Source organism: Pezoporus occidentalis, unplaced genomic scaffold, assembly GCF_034315485.1.
Source record: "Pezoporus occidentalis ecotype Australia unplaced genomic scaffold, CSIRO_AGI_Poc_V1 ctg135, whole genome shotgun sequence".
NCBI classification, from domain to species: domain Eukaryota; kingdom Metazoa; phylum Chordata; class Aves; order Psittaciformes; family Psittacidae; genus Pezoporus; species Pezoporus occidentalis.
In genome coordinates this window covers 2,347,986-2,365,630 of record NW_026913157.1, presented here as the reverse complement: position 1 = coordinate 2,365,630, position 17,645 = coordinate 2,347,986, and the positions used below count along the sequence as shown (strand labels likewise).

Sequence of the window (17,645 nt, the reverse complement as noted above, 5' to 3'; positions counted from 1 at the left end):
ACAATTTTGAGTTTATTTTGGCAATGCTAGAAAATTCTTAACAGCAAAGTGAGTTAGTCATTCGGGAGTAGTTCTGAGAAGTCCCAGAGGAAAGCACTGGGCAGTAACAGCTGAAAGCTCAACCGTTTTCTGTTTGGTCATCCTCTGGCTCACTGCGCAGAGTTTGCAGCAGGGTTAGCAAGGACAATGCAGACCTGTACCGATGCAAGGCCTTTCATTCTTATCTCCATTTTTCCGAGTGGCTTGTTGCTTGTACAGTAGAGTCTGAGCATGCACATGATAAAGCTGGCTGAAGATGAACTTTAGAAGCATACTGGGATTTTGGGGATTTGCAAGAGGAGGTGGAAGTGATCCAGATGTTATCTGTGGGCAGTGTGGATACAGCCCTCCAGTGCTGGTTAGGCTAACCAGCCTGGTGGTGTGGGTAGAAGCTGCTGTGACTTGTTGAATGGTCACCCATAGTGTGGAGAAGTTGCTTATTGTTGAAGCAATAAAACTAATGAACTACTTATACTGTTATCTCCACTGGTGCTACCAAGGAAGTACACCAGTGCAGATTGAATACTGTATTGTCCTTTGATCAAAATGTGGTGTATTTTATGGAGAAGGGAAAACTGGTATGATGTGCTAAGCAAGGTAAGGTTGATTAGTATTCAGGCAGTTGGACTAGATGATTGTTGTAGGTCACTTCAAACTGGAATACTCTAACAGTCATATTAAATCCTTAATATTAAATAAGATACTGTAATAAAACCAGGAATTATTTCTTTGTGTGTGTGTATGCATGTACACATGCAGTCATATATTTAATACATAACGTTAAAAAGCTAGTGTACATACTTCTTAAAATTATATAAATTAATTTCATATCCTAAAGCAGTTCAAGGCTGGAAGAGGCCATTGGTTCACTTAATCTAATTCCCACTTGCTCCAGGCCAGATTATTTTTCTCAAATGTGCTGTATTAACACCACAAATAGTACGTGTGACTACATATATTCTCCAAATAGGAATGGGGTCTTGATCCGAAGACATAAGAAACCCTAAAACGAATAAAACCACCAAAAGAAAAGAAACCTGCCTCTTACTTATTTTGGTAGCGTGGTACACAGGTTTATTGTTTTTACCACTAATGAAGTGTGATTTTTATTTTTTTTTTTTCAGCTCCTGTTATTTTCTAGGCAGTGATTCGTGCTATGGCTTTCTCTGTTAAATTAAAGAGTTCTAAGATAGTAACAGGTTTCTTAATATTTGTCTCAATTAAGAGAAGACTAATTGGAGATCTTATTTAAAAACATTTTAAAAATAGAGGAACAGATGAATGTTGTTGAATTGTCTTGTTTGCATGGAGTATCACATACCTGGAAAATTTGAGCCCTTTTATTTCTGTGGGTAAAGACTTGCTTTGTAGTCAGGGTGGGAGAGGCCATGCACTCAGCTTCCTGGCTAGTTGTGTGTGAAATCATGGCTGTTTGTGTGCAAGTTTAAATCTTGCAACTGGACAATGTACCTGAAGATGCCGTTTTGCTCTCACTCTGTTTTAAGAGGAAATGCCAGAAGGAGATGTATTTCAAATAATAGCATGTGACTGACAGGCTTGGTATGCAGAAACCTTGATGGGAGCTTTTGAGACGCTTCGATTTCTGCCTGACAGTCTTGGAAATGTGGGTTCTGTTGTTTTGGAGGGTTTGTTCTGGTTTTATGGTTTTGTCCTTGCTACAGTGCCTTACATTGAAATACCTTAGTACTTATGAGGATTTTACATAAGTGGTCTGGAAACAAGTCTCTTTCCGCTTGCAGATGTAAATCTGTGCATTTGCAGTGCTCCCATAGAGCCCAATTCCTCCTCATTTGTTGGCTTTATCTTTTCCAAAAGCAGCCTTTGCTGGTAAAAATGTGCATGTCTCAGTTTGTAAATACAAATAACTTGTCCCAAATAGGCCCAAAGGACCTACTTCCTCCTGATTTAAAGAGCAGCACAGTTACAGTCAATTGTTTAAATTTATGGGTAGCTGCTGCTTTGTAAAATCATGACAGAATAGCAGGAAGAAAATGTGTTTTTAACAAATACAAACTGTTAGTGAGACACAAACTGTTAAGCATGATTCACAGTTCAGACTGCTGTGTCTATTAAGTATTTAAACCATGGCATTTCATTATAGCCTTGGCTGCCTTCTATGTATTGTGGCATAGAGGTACTAAACCCCTGCCTTTTACTCTGTTGGGTTGGAGCTGCTCTGCTGAGTGCGTACAGGCAGTCCTGCTCTGAACTGGTAGAAAATAGCCTTCTGCTCAAGGAGCAAGTGTATGAGCTCTGTCCATGTTGCAACAAGCCCTTGTGCAACTCTACCATGAACCCCAAAAATCCCAAGTGAATCTGACTTCAATTTAATAAAACTATAGAACAACTTAGGTAAAGACTTGACAGAGGTTTATGATGGGTTTTATATGGCTTTGAAATGAAGACTTATGCTTTTGGCCTTTGTTTCTTCCTCTGTAAAGATAGTAAGTAAAAGTCTTGATTTACTTGTGAAAATCTCTTAGGAGAAACATGTTACAAGCAGGAAAGGCAAGGGCAGCGGCCTTGCTGACCAGGTGCAGTTTCACTGTGCCCAAGAGAGGTGGAAAGAGCAGATGTGGGGAGAGTAATCTGCTTCAGCCAAGAGTCCATGGGTCACCAGACAAGTTCACAGTGTTGAGGAAGGTTCGAAGTCAAACAGGGAAGCAAGTCAGTGGGACCAATTAGCATGGGACGTGGCCAGGTACAGGCAGAGCTGCAATGCTGCTCAGGGAAAGACCTTCCATCTTGCGGTTAACTCTGCAAACAGGAAAGAAGAGGTATGAAATCATTGAGAAAGCGTACCATTTCTTCAGTTTTGCCCATAGGAAAAAGAAAGGCATCCCTAACTGCAGAAGATGCATTGAAGTAACTTTAAAACTTCTTCTCAATTACCATGATTAGCTGATATCCTGGAGATGGAGAGGGTTGTTTCTGGGTTCCAACAGTGAGGTTTTAAGAGAGGCTATCAGCAAGTGGAATTAGAACCAAAGATCTTTTCAGACCACATTTGTGACTTCTGGCATTTCACAGGTCAAATGTGAAAGGCTACTGAGAAGGGTCAGTATTCTCCAGCTTGTCAGATATATGTAGGTAATAACCTGCAAACGTTACAGTTCATGAGCATAAACAGGTGTTTACAAATGGCCTATGATAAGTTTAAGGTTGCCAGTCTGAAACTGTACCCATAAAAGAGTGAGTTGGTTTAAGGATAGAAAATTTATTTCTGCCAGTGATGTAGTCATTGGATTTACATGGGCAAGAACAAAACAAGAACCTGAGCAGAACTCCTTAAACCCACCAGATGTGCAGGTTTTGTGGGATTATGGTCTTACTATGACAGAAAGTAAGATGGTAGATTTGCCAGTGTTGCAAAACAAATACATAAATTGTAGAAAAAAAGAGACTAGTTCAGTCATTAGTAGAAATGTGATTTAGGGAGTTCAGAGCTGAAAAGGCCTATTGCAAATGTTCCTCCAGTATATCTGTTTTTGAAACCTCTTCCATATTAAATACAGATGCTAGACTGCATGGTTTGGGGCAGCATTGACTCAAGAACATAAAAAGTCTTCAGGGAATGGTTATTGAGGATGCTTAAAACAGAGCTTAAATTCTCTAGGGAGAAATTACTGCAAAACTCAAAAGGAACTCCTGACAGTCATTAAAGCTAGAGAGTATTTTCAACACTAGCATAGGAAGATGTTTATGGTCAGAACAGATCATACGTCCTTACAGTGGCTCACTAGATCCTGGAATCCTGAGAAGGTTGCCAGTTTTATGTAGAAATTGCAGCAGTGATTTTACAGCATTTTACAATTACAGCTACTTTGTTTTGTGCCTTGTTTTGTTGACGCTGGTGCAGGACTAAGTGGGAAGGTGGTTAATGGTTTCTGTAGAGAATGAGCATGCTGAGAAGGAGGTGAGCCACCTTTTCTTTTGGCATAGGTGAAAATAGGACTGTTCATCTAGGTGAGAATTATGTGTAGTAATCAGTAGCTTCCCAAAGTGGGCGCTGTGTCTGGATAATGTGCAATGGAAAAATGTTTTGGCCATGCAGCCACTTTAGAAGTGGTATCATTTCAGATGCCATAGTAAAAACCACTGCTTAGAACAAGAAGGCACTTCATGTCAGCATGAAGAGGACATGAGAAGAAACCAACTGATCACTGACTCAGGTATTAGTGGGTTACTAGCCAGTTCTGTGAGTCATGGACTCATTGTAAGAGGTGTGTTAAGGAGGATCTGGTTTGACCATTTGCGTGATGTAGTGCAGTGTCTCACAAAGCATTTCATGTGCATGGAGCTGGATAAGATCCTTGGCCAAATGGTGTCTGATCTCTTGGGCAGGGGTGAGGTTTTACATCTGTTTTTCTCAAGCTTACAATCCATGTAGGATACATATACCATGTCTATGTTGATGCTTCCTGACTGGGTTGTGGTGAAGTAGCTGCTGGTAAGGAAAAAGAGCATGGATAAGAAACAGGTGTGTAAACTGGTGTGAGAAGGCAGCGGGCTTCGTGGAGCATGGGACCATATCATCTGTTTAATGTAAATTGCTACAGTTACATCTTAGAAAGAACAGAGAAGATAGAGTAAAATAAATCCAGTAAGCAATTATATACTGGAGTAATATTGTCTTTCCTTTAACAGGTCTTTCACTGTAACATGCTACTGAATTTCTAATTTGAAGTGATACAAGAAAGCCTGGCCATTAGAAGTGTTGACAGTGTAATTTGATTTTATTTGTGTCATTGGCACTTCATATGGACATTCTTTTCTGGTTTATATTTTAATGAGAAACATTGCATTACATTGTGAAAAGAATATTTTCTGTTGCCCAATGCATAAGCAAAAAACCTAACCAAACAAACCCCAATATTATAAACAGAAAAATAAAACAAGTTAAACAATAATACATGACTTCTATGTATAACGCATTGACTTAAAAAAATCTGAGTCATTCCATCCATATAAACAAGTTATATAGTAGTAACAAAGTGCATGAAGCAAATTGCTAAATTTAACTAAGATATTAAAATAAAAAGTACTTTAAAACAATACTTTACAGTTTCTTGCCATGATTCCATCATGCATCATCAACACAAATCAAATCCTAAGGCAACCTGTGCCTTTGACAGTCTTTCTGTATTATTATGTAAATAAAATGGAAGTAATGATCAGACTCGCAAGAGGGTGAAAAACATCAAGACAAACCATCTATTTATAAAAGAGTTGTATTAAAAAAAAAAATCAAAGTGCACTGCTGGTACATCTCATTTGAGCCTATACTGGGATATGTATAATGCAGGGGTATGATCCAGTTTCCGATGGCTTCAATGCTTTGTTTAAGCATCCAGGAAATAAAGAATGATGGATATTCTGTTACTAGCATTACTATGAATGAAAAATTGTACCAGAATATATACGTAAACATCTTTTGTATACTGAGGAGGCAAACACTTAAATTATCTGATGTGTACAGTACTGGTACTTAACGTTTAGGTGCCAGTACCAGACTGGTCCAGTATTTAGCGTTCAGATCTATTTCTAATTACAGATAAGGCATATAACAAAAAAAGTAAATAAAATGGTTATTAATAGCTCATACAGTTCAGCAACCCAACCAGTCAGAATTTATCTTGCCAATTTTAACAATCTTCAAACTCTTGTCTTCCATTTGTAGATAGTACTGATCTTTGAAAAAGTAGGTGTATCCTGTGAAGGTAAATGAAAAAGGATACTCAGATTATAGAGCACATAATTCTTGATCAAAACCTTTTGTCTATTTGACTTCATGAAGCTCAATGTACTGGAAAACTTATTTTCCAAAATATTGTTACACAATAAAAAAGATTTATTTTAAAAACAAATGAAAGTTCCCACTCCAGAGAAGACAGGTCTTGTTCAATTGGAGCCTGAAGCCAGGTCACCATTTTGTGAGCCAGAATTTTCTGGGAAGAAGTGTTTGCTGGCAAAATAAATGTTGAAAATGTAATTTAGTTGAGACTCGTGATATCAGTGGTGCTTCCAGACATTTATGCATATCTGTGCAACATAGAAGGCCACTTATAACCATGGGCCAGGCTCTCAGCTGCAGTTGATAGAAGGTTAAAAAAAAAAAACAAAATACAACCCATTTATGATAATCAAGGAGATTATCATACTTGAGTTGTGGTTGTCCTAGAGCAGGAAGATCCTGAAATAGTGCTATGAGTGCATGCTGGTACTGAGGAAACTATGGAGGTGTCAGGAAGTCAGGAAATTTCCAAGCCGTACGGACTGGTCTGATCATGCCTTCTGGTGTTAGGACATCCTGGGCAGCAGGAGTCACTTTACGCTCTGTTTCAAACTACATTAGAGAGTTCTCCACAGAGCTAGTTTTCCCCATGCCCAGATTGGAAAGTCAGCATGAATCCAGGTCTGAGCCTTGGGAACATGTTGACAAAAAAGTGACTGCATCAGGTTTCACTTTTCTGCATCTCCAGCCTACATTTATGCAGCAGATTTCTAGACCTGCACAGCATAGCAGTGGAAAACAGTAAGATGCTTCAAAACACATAAGACATACCTTTATTTTTTTTTTTTTAAGACTAAGAGAGTAAATTATAAAAAGTAGTAGCAGATTGAAATTAAATGGCCTTCCCTTAAATGAAAAGGGAAATTATCATATTTGCTTGATAAAAACATTCAAAAAAGGTCATATTCTCTTCTTGTGGTTTAACCCCAGCCAGAAGCTAAGTACCTTGCAGCTGCTTGGTTACTGGTACTTACACACGCACCCTCCCTAATGAGGTGGGGAGGAGAGTTGGAAAAGGGTAAAAACCCCCATGGGTAGAGAGAAGAACAGTTTGACAATTGACATAAAGTATAATAATAACAATAGGTAAAAGGGGAGATGAATAAACCCCACGAAACCCAAGTGATGCACAGTACAACTGCTCACCACTCACTGATTGATGCCCAGCCAGTCCTGGAGCAGTGATTGATCCCTTCCAGCCAATGCCCCCCACTTTCTATACTAGGCATGATGTGCTGTGGTATGGAATACTGCTTTGGCTAGTTTGGCCAGGCATCATGTCTCTGCTTTGTCATAGCTTCTCATGCCCTTCCTCACTGGCAGAACATGACAGACTAAGAGGTCCTTGATTAGGGTAGACACTACTGAGCAACACCTAAAACATCAGTGTCTTATCAGCATTATTCTCATACTCAATCCAAAGCACAGCACTGTAGCAGCTTCTACTAAGAAAAAACCACAAAACTCTATTCTAGCTGAACCAAAGACATCCCATAATGTTTCCCTTTAAAAAGTCTAAACTGTGATTAGTAGGGTATTTATCAACTGGTGTTTAATAGAAAATACAGACAATAAAAGTTTATTTGAACCAATAGTTTGAAAAGCTGAATGGGAATTTGGCTCCATTTGGCTTCTGCTCAGTAAAAAGTTAAATTCTCCAATAAGTTTCACAGCAGATGAATAACAGCTTGTTAGTGACTTGAATCAGAATTACAGCTTACCACTGTCACCAAGACCCAGGACAGCATCGAGGTTATCTGGAATGCCATTCCAAGAGTCTGCAATGAATTTAGGGGATGCAAGCTCCATTTTCTTCTTTTCTTCATTGTACCTTAAGAAAATCATATCACTGCATTATGAGTCTGTAATTAATGTTAAATTTTAACATAATTTTTCAGGGAGTCCTCAGCAAATGTGACTATATATAACAATCGAATAGAAATATAATAACTAAGATTGTAACATTTTCTATTTCATTATAATTGCATTATAATTATTCCTAACACCTTTAAAACACCCTCAGATTTTAAGTTTTTCCTTTTGGAAATGCAATTCTTGCTGAATAGAAAACACATTTTCTAAGCAAAACCCTTTTCAGAAATGTAGCTTTAAAATTCCAGATATAATTCTAGGAAAGGTAACTTTTTTCTGGCAGCTACCAGCGTCTGAAGATAGCAGATTTTAATGTGAAATGGCTATCTTTTCAAAATTGTGTTTGAAATATTCTTGTAGTCCATGTAATTGATGGAATGCTATTAAATTACTAATTGCTTTCCCTAACATTTCATTAAAAACCGGTATGATTTTCACACAGTCTCTGTCTCTGATGATGAACAGATAAATGCCAAGTTAAAAATAGATGTTTTTCTGTTTGAGGAGGAACCAAAACCACAATGGCTTTCACAATCTATGCTTTCAAGAGGAAAACTCAGCTGATACAAATACACCTAACATGGAAGTTGGATCTAGTCTGCAGTGCCATTCAGGAGTGAGTGAATCTACTGGTGTCCACACCCGCAGATCATGAGTTGTTTCATTTGCTCATTTACTCCAGTGTGATTTCCACTGTACAATGCAAACATAGATTTCTGCAAAGCCAGTTTTGCACTCCCACATCCAACTAATCTGGGATCTCCCTTTCCATATATAGGAAATAAATGTCCCAGACATGCAAGGTGCTTGAAAGGAAAGAAGGTGCAAAACTGTGGCCTGTTTTCCGCATTTATTTGATCCATAGATGGGAGTCAGTGCTGAACAGAAGCAGAGATGTCCTGTGGAGCAGTGACATGCGATATAGTTTGAAACAGGCTTCCAATGAATGTGAGGCCTCAGTCACCCTCGCAGTACCTCTTCAGGAGCAATGGGCTTCAAAGAGGTCATCTTTCACTAGTACTGGAGGGAGGGGTTATGTTCTTTATTTCTATTTATCCATATCTGTATGTATCTCGGGTTACCTTTCCCTCATTACTGTATAGACCTGGATTCTATCCAAAGTTACCTCAATACTAATGAGCAGTAAGTTGGCCAAAATAAATTCAAATGATTAATTTAAATTACTTGCTATTTTTCCTAGGATATTTAAAGAAAATCTAATACCTTAGAATCATAGAATCATAGAATAGTTAGGGTTGGAAAGGACCTTAAGATCATCTAGTTCCACCCCCCCTGCATGGGCAGGGACACCTCACACTAAACCATCTCACCCTCGGCTCTGTCCAACCTGGCCTTGACCACTGCCAGGGGTGGAGCATTCACAACCTCCCTGGGCAACCCATTCCAGTGCCTCACCACCCTAACAGGAAAGAACTTCCTCCTTATATCCAATCTAAACTTCCTCTGTTTAAGTTTTAACCCGTTACCCCTTGTCCTGTCAACTGCAGTCCCTAATGAAGAGTCCCTCCCCAGCATCCCTACAGCCTCCCTTCAGATACTGGAAGGCTGCTATGAAGCCTCCATGCAGCCTTCCCTTCTCCAAGCTGAAGAGCCCCAACTTTCTCAGCCTGTCTTCATAGGAGAGGTGCTCCAGTCCCCTGATCATCCTCATAGCCCTCCTCTGGACTTGTTCTAACAGTTCCATGTCCTTTTTATGCTGAGGACACCATACCTGTACCATGTTGGGTAGCTTTAAAACTTCAGCTGTGGAATCTGAGCCAGCTTCTCTTCCTCTCCCTCACAAAACTTTGCTTAACAGTCTAGTTATAATGACACTAAAATAGCTTGCAGCTGGAAGAAGAGAGAGAAGAAAGCTTCCAAAAAATCCATTTAAAGCAAGTGTGATAATGGCACAGGAAGGACTATTGTATATAACTGTTTTGCTCCCATGTGGCAGAGTCCTTGTATAAAACAAAACATACTTTAGGGTAACAGCATCTGTGTTAAACAGAGATGCATTTTTTTCTGAAGTATTTGTCAACTGATTTTTTCTTTACGCAGATAGGAATCATTTAAGCTTATTTTGGTTCCTTAAAAATAAATTATGCTTTCTGCAGTGACTGCAGTTGACAAGGTACTTTGATAGAATTACTGTCTGTGATTAGACTGATGAATTAGTTAGAGGCCCTGGAGTACAGTTAATCAAAACAATAGTTGGTACAGAGGAGACCTGCAGCTTTGCTGACTCACAGTCTGTAGGTTTTGATAGGAATATGGAGTATTACAAATGGCTGTGTTAGAACTACTTGCAAATGTGTAAAATGATCTCTACATTATGACATTAAAAAATGAATAATACCCTAGTTTTTAAAGTTTAGCCTTTTGTTTTTTTTCTCTTTAAATAATGGAGAAGTGTACTGTCATCAAAGTAATTGGAAGTTAGGAGCAAGTGGCAATTGTGAAAGGGTATTTACTTACAGGAATCCACAGCCATTAGGATACAATAAAGACACTTATCCAGTTTGATCATAATGTGAAATTAATGTTCACATAAAATGGGCTCAGTTATACTGAGACCGCCTTTGATATTTTATATAGAGCATCTCTCAGGAGGAATCTTTATAGCTTGGCGAATTTTTTAGATTTCTGGTGGGTGTTTCTGATGCTATAATAATGAAATTCTATTAAATACAATTAGTAGACTTTTCATCAGGTGTAGGGTAGGATATTTATTTCTTCCACAGTAATGGCCTTACACGTTTTAAGGACATCCCTTCCTAATCTAAAAGCCCAAGATCTTTCCTGGATAGAGCATGGTAGCAGGTCACCTGAGTTTGATTCCTTATGTTGTGTCATATTTTATTTGTCATACAGTCTCAAACAGAAACCTTAATGCAAGTACAGTTACATGCATTTGTGGAATACCACATTTGTGGTGTTTTTTGCAACAAAAACTTCCCTGAGCATGTACTGTAAACACAAAAAAGATTGTAGAGACTCTCAAAATGAATAAAAGCTAAGATTAGATTGAGCTAAGGATGGATTGGGAGCAGCTTTGAGGAGAAAGACTTGGGGCTGTTGGTTGACTAGAAGCTCAATGTGACCCGGCAGTCTACGCTTGTAGCCCAGAAAGCCAACCATGTCCTGGGCTGCATCAAAAGGAGCCTGACCAGCAAGTCAAGGGAGGTGATTCTCCTCCTTCACTCCACTATGAAGATGGTGAGACACTGGAACAGGTTTCCTGGAGAAGTTGTAGATGCCCCATCCCTGGCAGTGTTCAAGGCCAGGTTGGATGAGGTTTGAAACAACCTGGTCTAGTGGGAGGCCTGTAGCAGAGGGGGTTGGAACAAGATAGTCTTTAAGGTCTCTTCCAACCCAAACTATTCTGTGATTTTCCCAGAGTACTAACATGCACTTCTTGTGGTTTGTTGAGATCTCAGTGCCAACTCTATTAGTACAGCAGATGTGTTAATGACTGGTATATCAGGTGCTGGAGGCTTTTCAGTCATCCCCAGCATGCTCTGCTAGTCACACTGCTGTTTCTTTTACATCCAGTGCCTCCAAAGCTGATGGCTTACTGAAAGAATTTCTAAGGTAATTTGGTCAGTCTTTGGCTTGAAGTGATTTGGGGTCAGCCCATTTTTAACGGATTCCTGTCAGGCTTTTCTCCCAGCAGCTGTAATCTGACAGTAGGTAAGCTTGCCGCTCTTAAGAGCCTGGCACTCATGAGGGGCAGTTTGCTGGTGCATACGGCTTGAGGCGTAGGTTGTTAGTGGGGAGCAGCCTGACAGGGACTCCCAGATATCCTGTTCCATTGTAAGCTGTTTTCTCAAACACATGCTTGTTCTCTGCTGCTGTATTAATGTTCTTTCCTAGCCATGCTCTGTGGTTAAGCATCCTCACTTGCCACTGCTCAGTTCTGTCCTGGCAGCCCTCATTTTGTATTCTTCAAGGATGCCCTCTCTGTGTTTGGTTCCTGTTTACTGAACCTCAGTGTGCACTTAGCCCTAGATGAGGCTTGGCTAACAGTGTACCACCACCATCACCACTTCAATGGGTCTTACTTCCAGTATCTGTCTCCAGCAAAAATGTATGTCCTCTTGTTTCTGCCCCAGTTGAAAGCTGCATCAACACGTTGCACATCCGGGGGTAGTCCCAGGTTGGTGAGTTTCTTCGGATAACCCCTATCCAAGTTACTGGCTGAATAAACCCAGTACTCATTTCCTAAGTAGGAGAGAAAACAAACCAAACACTGTTAAGTAGTTGGATACAGAGGAGCATTTCTTTTTTTACGCTTTGCTATGCAACTTTTCATTTCACTAACTGTACTAGCAGCCTTTCTAGTATTTTACCACCTATGAAGCACTAGATTACAGGTGTACTGAGACTACAGTTTCTGCTTTTGCCTCTCAAGTGTTGCTTGCCTCTCAGAAAAAGACATCACCTCAGTGTGCTCTTGCTTTCTCCCTTCTTAGCTTCCTTATATTTGAGGCAGACACTGTCTTAATATGGCTGGGGTTATGTTAATACAGGGTTATGTTAATATTAGTATTTTTTGTATAATGAAGATGGTCTGAAACGAGGCATGGGCACCTGAAGGTCGAATGCAGATGTTCATATTCATCCTCCATTTGTTTCGTTGATTGTTTTTATTGAGCAATTAACTGGTAGTTTTTGCCCAGAATTCCTATTTCCATTATCTCTTGTCATACAACATTTTCTCATGTCTGCCCAAATATGTATTAATGGAAGAGGTACTAGTATTCTGTTCTTTACATGGAATTACAGTTTACTTAATAAATACCTGTACTAGATTCACTGAAAACCACGGAAAGATTCATTAATGGAAGAACATTTCTTTGATTCTGTGCTAGTGGGAAAGTAAGTAAACTGTTAATATGAGAAAAGTGTAACATGTCGGATTTGAGTTCCTGAGAAGTTACTACCTCACCATTCAGGAACAAAGGGTGGGTCTCAGTAGTCAGTGTTTTAAGTTAGTTGGGCTACATGTAACTTTCAAACCAGTCTTTGATAGTTCTTATTTTTTAAAAGCAGGTTAGTTACATTTCCTGGAAATTATAAAGAGAGGAAGAGAGGTTTAGATGCAGCAGGATTATATATAACATATGCAATATTTCAAGTGTTATGTATGGCTCGCCTGAAATAAAACTTTAAGCTTCCTCTCCCCCCATGTAACCAAAGCAAATGGCGTTTGAGACATGTGGAATAGATTATCATTACTTTTTTCCGTCCTGTACAGAAAATGTACAGCAGCATCGGCCATATGGTTTTTACATGATTGGAGGTGTTTAGTCATGTTTTTAGTAGATACTAGAGCCCAGTTTTTGCTGGCTCAGTTCTTCAAGTTGAAAACAGTTTCCTAGCTCCGCGAATTTGGCGAGGACAGGGGAACCATGTGTGGCTTAGGATAGACAGAGCAATGCTTCCTGTTATCCTCCTCTCCCATGGAGGCAGCTAGCTTGACTGCATGTATCCTCTGCATGATGAGCCACCAAGGAAGACACTTGGAAGCCAGAGTGGAAGTTAGTCTTTGGCAAAAGAGAAGGATAGAAGGAAAGGCATGGGGGGAAGAGGGAGATCTAATCTTCTCAAGCAGCATGTACAGAGACAATAGCTTGAACTTAAGAGGAAGCAGAAGGAAAACAGAGCAGTGAGTAATGAAACAGAACTCCTGCTGTGGTTGCTTTTTGGTTTAAATAATTACTCTTGTTTAGTCTTGCTTATTTTTTGAATGTATCTTTTTTGATGCTTATAGGTTCCCTTTGTTGTAATGGAGGCTGAACGCTCTTCGATCTTTCAGCTGCAGCCCTTGTCCTAATATCCTCTGCATGGGATGTTTGACATCTGTCACCCATACCCGCTGACTATACTTGCTCTTGGGCAGGCCATTTCCTGGCCCAGTTACAGCTGGGAGGAAACTGAGCTTGAATGCAACATTTATGCAAATGCATGCTTACATTTTAAAACTTAAAACCAATACCTGAAAAAAATACAGCCTTTTCATCCTGAGGGGCCTCGTAGACAGCATCGATTTTCTCTGGCAGATCAGGCCAGAATGTAGCAACAAGAAGAGGACCTGTGGGTTTTCCTCGGGGGTTTACAGTCCTCCACATGAATCTGAGCAGAACAGAACATTGTATGAGATTTACAACGAACTAATTCACCAACACATCTGGTTTTCATAATTTCTGGCAAAGGCTGCATAAGTGTGCATATACACACACACACGTGCACACACACACATTAGCAGCAACACACATTTGTAACTGTTTTCCTACAGTGACTGAAAAGCAAATCATTTGTTTGGAAGCCTGTTGCTAAAACAACTGCACAATAAGCTGCATGCTGGACTGCGGGTGATATTGCTTGCACTGATTGCACTGGTTGCTTTGGAGTTTCTGTTGCTTTTTGCAACAGGGCAGAGTTTATTCTGTGCTTTGAGTTTAGTAAAACTAAACTCCTTTACAAGGCATTTAAACTGTTAGAGCTCTCATGCTGTTGTGTACGGAGCAGATGGATAAGTGAGAAAAGCAGAGATTTCTATTCCATTAATTGCTCTTGCAATTACTATTGTAGTGACTAAAAGTTCAAATTTAATGACAGTATATCAAATTGCTTGGAAGTGAGCTTGGCTGTAAAGGAAACTGCTAGCACTAAAAATTTTCATTAGAGAAAAGCATAGGGCAATTTATTAGCTATTTTATGTGTAAGTAGAATCATCATTTGATTTAAGCTTTAAAAAGCTGTAATTATCTTTAAATGGCAGAGCTTTGTGCTGAGGGCTTTTGGTTAAAAATGGTTCTGCTATTTCCTCCTCTGCAGAGGGAACAACTTTTTTCCTCAGCAGAATGAAATTTTTGCCATGGTGATAAAATGAAAAATCAGCAGCTCTTGCTATAGCTATTACATTTTCAGGTCAAACTGCTTTTACCATTACTGTGTTACAGAAGCTCAAGGTGCTACTGGCATCTTACTTTTTGCAAAATATAAATAGCCATTACCCATTCCCACCTAGAATAATTATACCTTGAGAAACACAGCATCTGAAACCAAATCTTGGTTTTGCCTAAAACTTGAAGGAGAGATTCTAAATTCATTTATTAAATTGCTGCATTTTTATCAGTGAAGTTTGATTGCAAACAGAGCTAGATAGACAAATAAAACATCTTGAAACACATTTTTGTCTCTTAATTAAAAATATGTATTTATTATCACTTATGATACTAATAATTAAGATAGTAATATGTTAACTTACTCTCATTTTGCATACATAGATCTATTTTTAACATACAAAAATATCTAACTCATCATAATTTTAATTTTAAAAAAGAGGCAAGGAATAAGGCATTTAATTACTCTTGCTCTTGACAGTATTTAGACACTGTAAAAGGTAGTAACATTTTTTTTTCATGCATCTTTCTTTAGACAGAAAAGCAGATCCTGTATGGTATGAAATGGAAACCCCTGTAAATCTTTCTAACACTGCATTTATGAAAGTATCTCCTTTGAAAGTCCAAGTTACAGAATTTCAGTCAGATTTGGACTTGATTTATGGCTGAGTCAGCACTAATAATTACTATCCGCACGAATTCCAAACTCTCCAGAGCCAGTGGATACTTAAACATCAGGCTTTTGTTAAAAGCATACATTTCAAGGGACTTATTAAAATGGTGAGGTTTTCTTGTGGAAAAGGAAGCTTGGTCAAAGCTGAATTTTCTTTTGCTTTTGAACTGGGCAGGAGGTATTTTTATTGCTACTCATCTTACTGAGGAATGGTGAAATAAATTATTTGGCTTTCTCATTTCACTTTGAGCTTGTTGAAATATTTTAAGTCATTCAGGTTAAATTTTAATATTATCTTTATAGACAGATTTAATACCTTTTTATAGTAAGTATTTTATATTTTAACATAATCAAGATTTGCCATTATTAGTATAATTATTATTAGCAGATCTCTAAAGGGACTGAATCAGTGAGTCTTTTTTAATATCTTGGTAAGCTTCAGAAGTTTGACTTTTGTTCACTTTCAGAACAAAGCTATCTGTGTAAATGCTATAGTTGGGCACTCCGGTTGCTTGGAGGATTCTGTGCCCAGTGGAAAAGCTCTGTAAATGGCCAACAGCAGCTCCAGTAATTCCCATTTATTTCCTTGCGTTGAAGAGGAAAGGAAAATTATTATTATTTTTTTTTTAATCTTATCTAACTTCTTTTTTGTTAATTATTCCTTTTGCATGTGTAATATGGCAGATGCTGCGGTCGTTTGCATGAATCATAAAAGTCATACAACACATGATACACATTTGTTTTCAGAATTCCAAAAGTGAGTCATAATGCTGCATGCCTGATGTTTGAAAAGCTGCAAGACTGACAGGCAAAGCCATTCCAGAGCAAAACAATTCAACAATTGTCTGCTTTTGCTGCATGTTAGATAAACCATGACTGGATTGGAACAGACTGTTTTGGTATTTGCATAGTTTTTTGACCAGCTGTATCCGAATGTGAAATACTTCTGTTGGGATTATATAGAATACTGAATCACTTTGACACTATGGATACTATGAAACTTGGAATCATTTCTACTGCTGTGAGGATATGTTTTACCTTTTGTTTTTACGCAGTGAGCTGAGGTTGATACTTCAGCTTTCTGATGACTATGTTAGCGAAAGTGGGTACCAGTTTTGGCAAACTTGTTAGACCAAAGTGATGAGGCCAGCTCTGTGCAGCTTGTTGGTGGAGGAGTCCAGTGCTGGCATTCTGTAGTGCTGGTCTTTTGGTACTGTGGGACCATTTTGTGGCCAAGAAAGAGCTGTTTCTTGCCACTAGGGATTACTAGATTGTGAGGAATTTTATCCTGCCATTGACAGGGGCGAAGAGGAATAGTACAAAAGGTATCACAGACAGGTTGAGTGAACCTTTTGTGCCCCTTGCAGCTGTAGTGGAATTATGTTCTTACAACTGGAAGTTTTAAATCCCATTTCTGCATCGCTAAAGCACGAAGCCTGTGATAAAGGTTAAGTCAAACTTCAAACCCAAAGCACACATGTCTGATTGGGTATCACATAGATGGGAATTAGAAGGAAATGGACTGAAGAAATTGCAGTGTACCATGGCCTGTAAAATTACCCAAAGGCCATGACTTTTTGTTACGAAATGCTGGTAAGTAGAGTTAAACCATGCAGCATAGTAATAATTATTCATAGCTTCTAGCTGAAAACATAAATCTGGAAAAGATGGCTGGACTTTCACAGCACCAGGAGATACAAATAACTGGTGTTTCGTGAGGAGGACTTTGTGTATTGGTTCCTGCTCCCTTTTAAATTTCACCTGACATCTGGGAAGAAGCAATGAACAGGTTGGCTGTAATACTTCCATCAGCTTCACATGTTTGTATGTGTTTCTATATGATAGGAGACAGTGTTTGATTTACGCACACAGAGTGCATGCATGAGCTCAGATCTTTAGTGGCTTTGGGAAAATGTTCAGGGTAACTGAGGAAAAATGATTTCAAATTGGGCGTTGATTTAAGGCAGAAGAAAAAGAGGATTTAGTGTGTCTCACCATGGTGCTGCCAAGTCCTGTACTTCTTAGGAGATGCTCTTCATTGCTGAGCAGCTGGGTAATACAGACCCTGGCAAAGGCAGCAGGAGCTGCAGCTGTGCAGCTACCTCATTTTATCAGGAATATCTCTGCTCTTGCATCAAAACTGCCTTTTGTGTCTTCTGCCTAGGAGGCCTTGCACATGTGGAGACTATCCCAATCACCGAAATCCTTACAGTACCATGAGTCACATAATTCTGTTACTTAACCTGGATTAAACCATTCAGGCACAAGACTTTTCTCATTCCATGTTTGTATCTTTATGAACATGGGGACCAGTCTATTATAATGAAAATTATAC

The 17,645-nt window shown here is 39.0% G+C and overlaps 1 protein-coding gene across 1 annotated transcript in view; it reads right to left on the bottom strand.

The window, feature by feature from the left end:
• Positions 1-4,775: 4,775 nt before the first annotated feature.
• The window catches only part of MMP2 (matrix metallopeptidase 2), a 37,257-nt gene continuing 24,387 nt past the window's right edge, over positions 4,776-17,645 (bottom strand). The window contains exons 10-13 of the mRNA XM_062609137.1: positions 13,728-13,864; positions 11,791-11,950; positions 7,576-7,685; positions 4,776-5,772 (exon numbers count right to left, since the gene is read on the bottom strand). Of these exons, the coding sequence (XP_062465121.1) occupies positions 5,669-5,772; positions 7,576-7,685; positions 11,791-11,950; positions 13,728-13,864 (511 nt within the window). The 3' untranslated portion in view covers positions 4,776-5,668. The remainder of the gene's footprint in view (positions 5,773-7,575; positions 7,686-11,790; positions 11,951-13,727; positions 13,865-17,645) is intronic.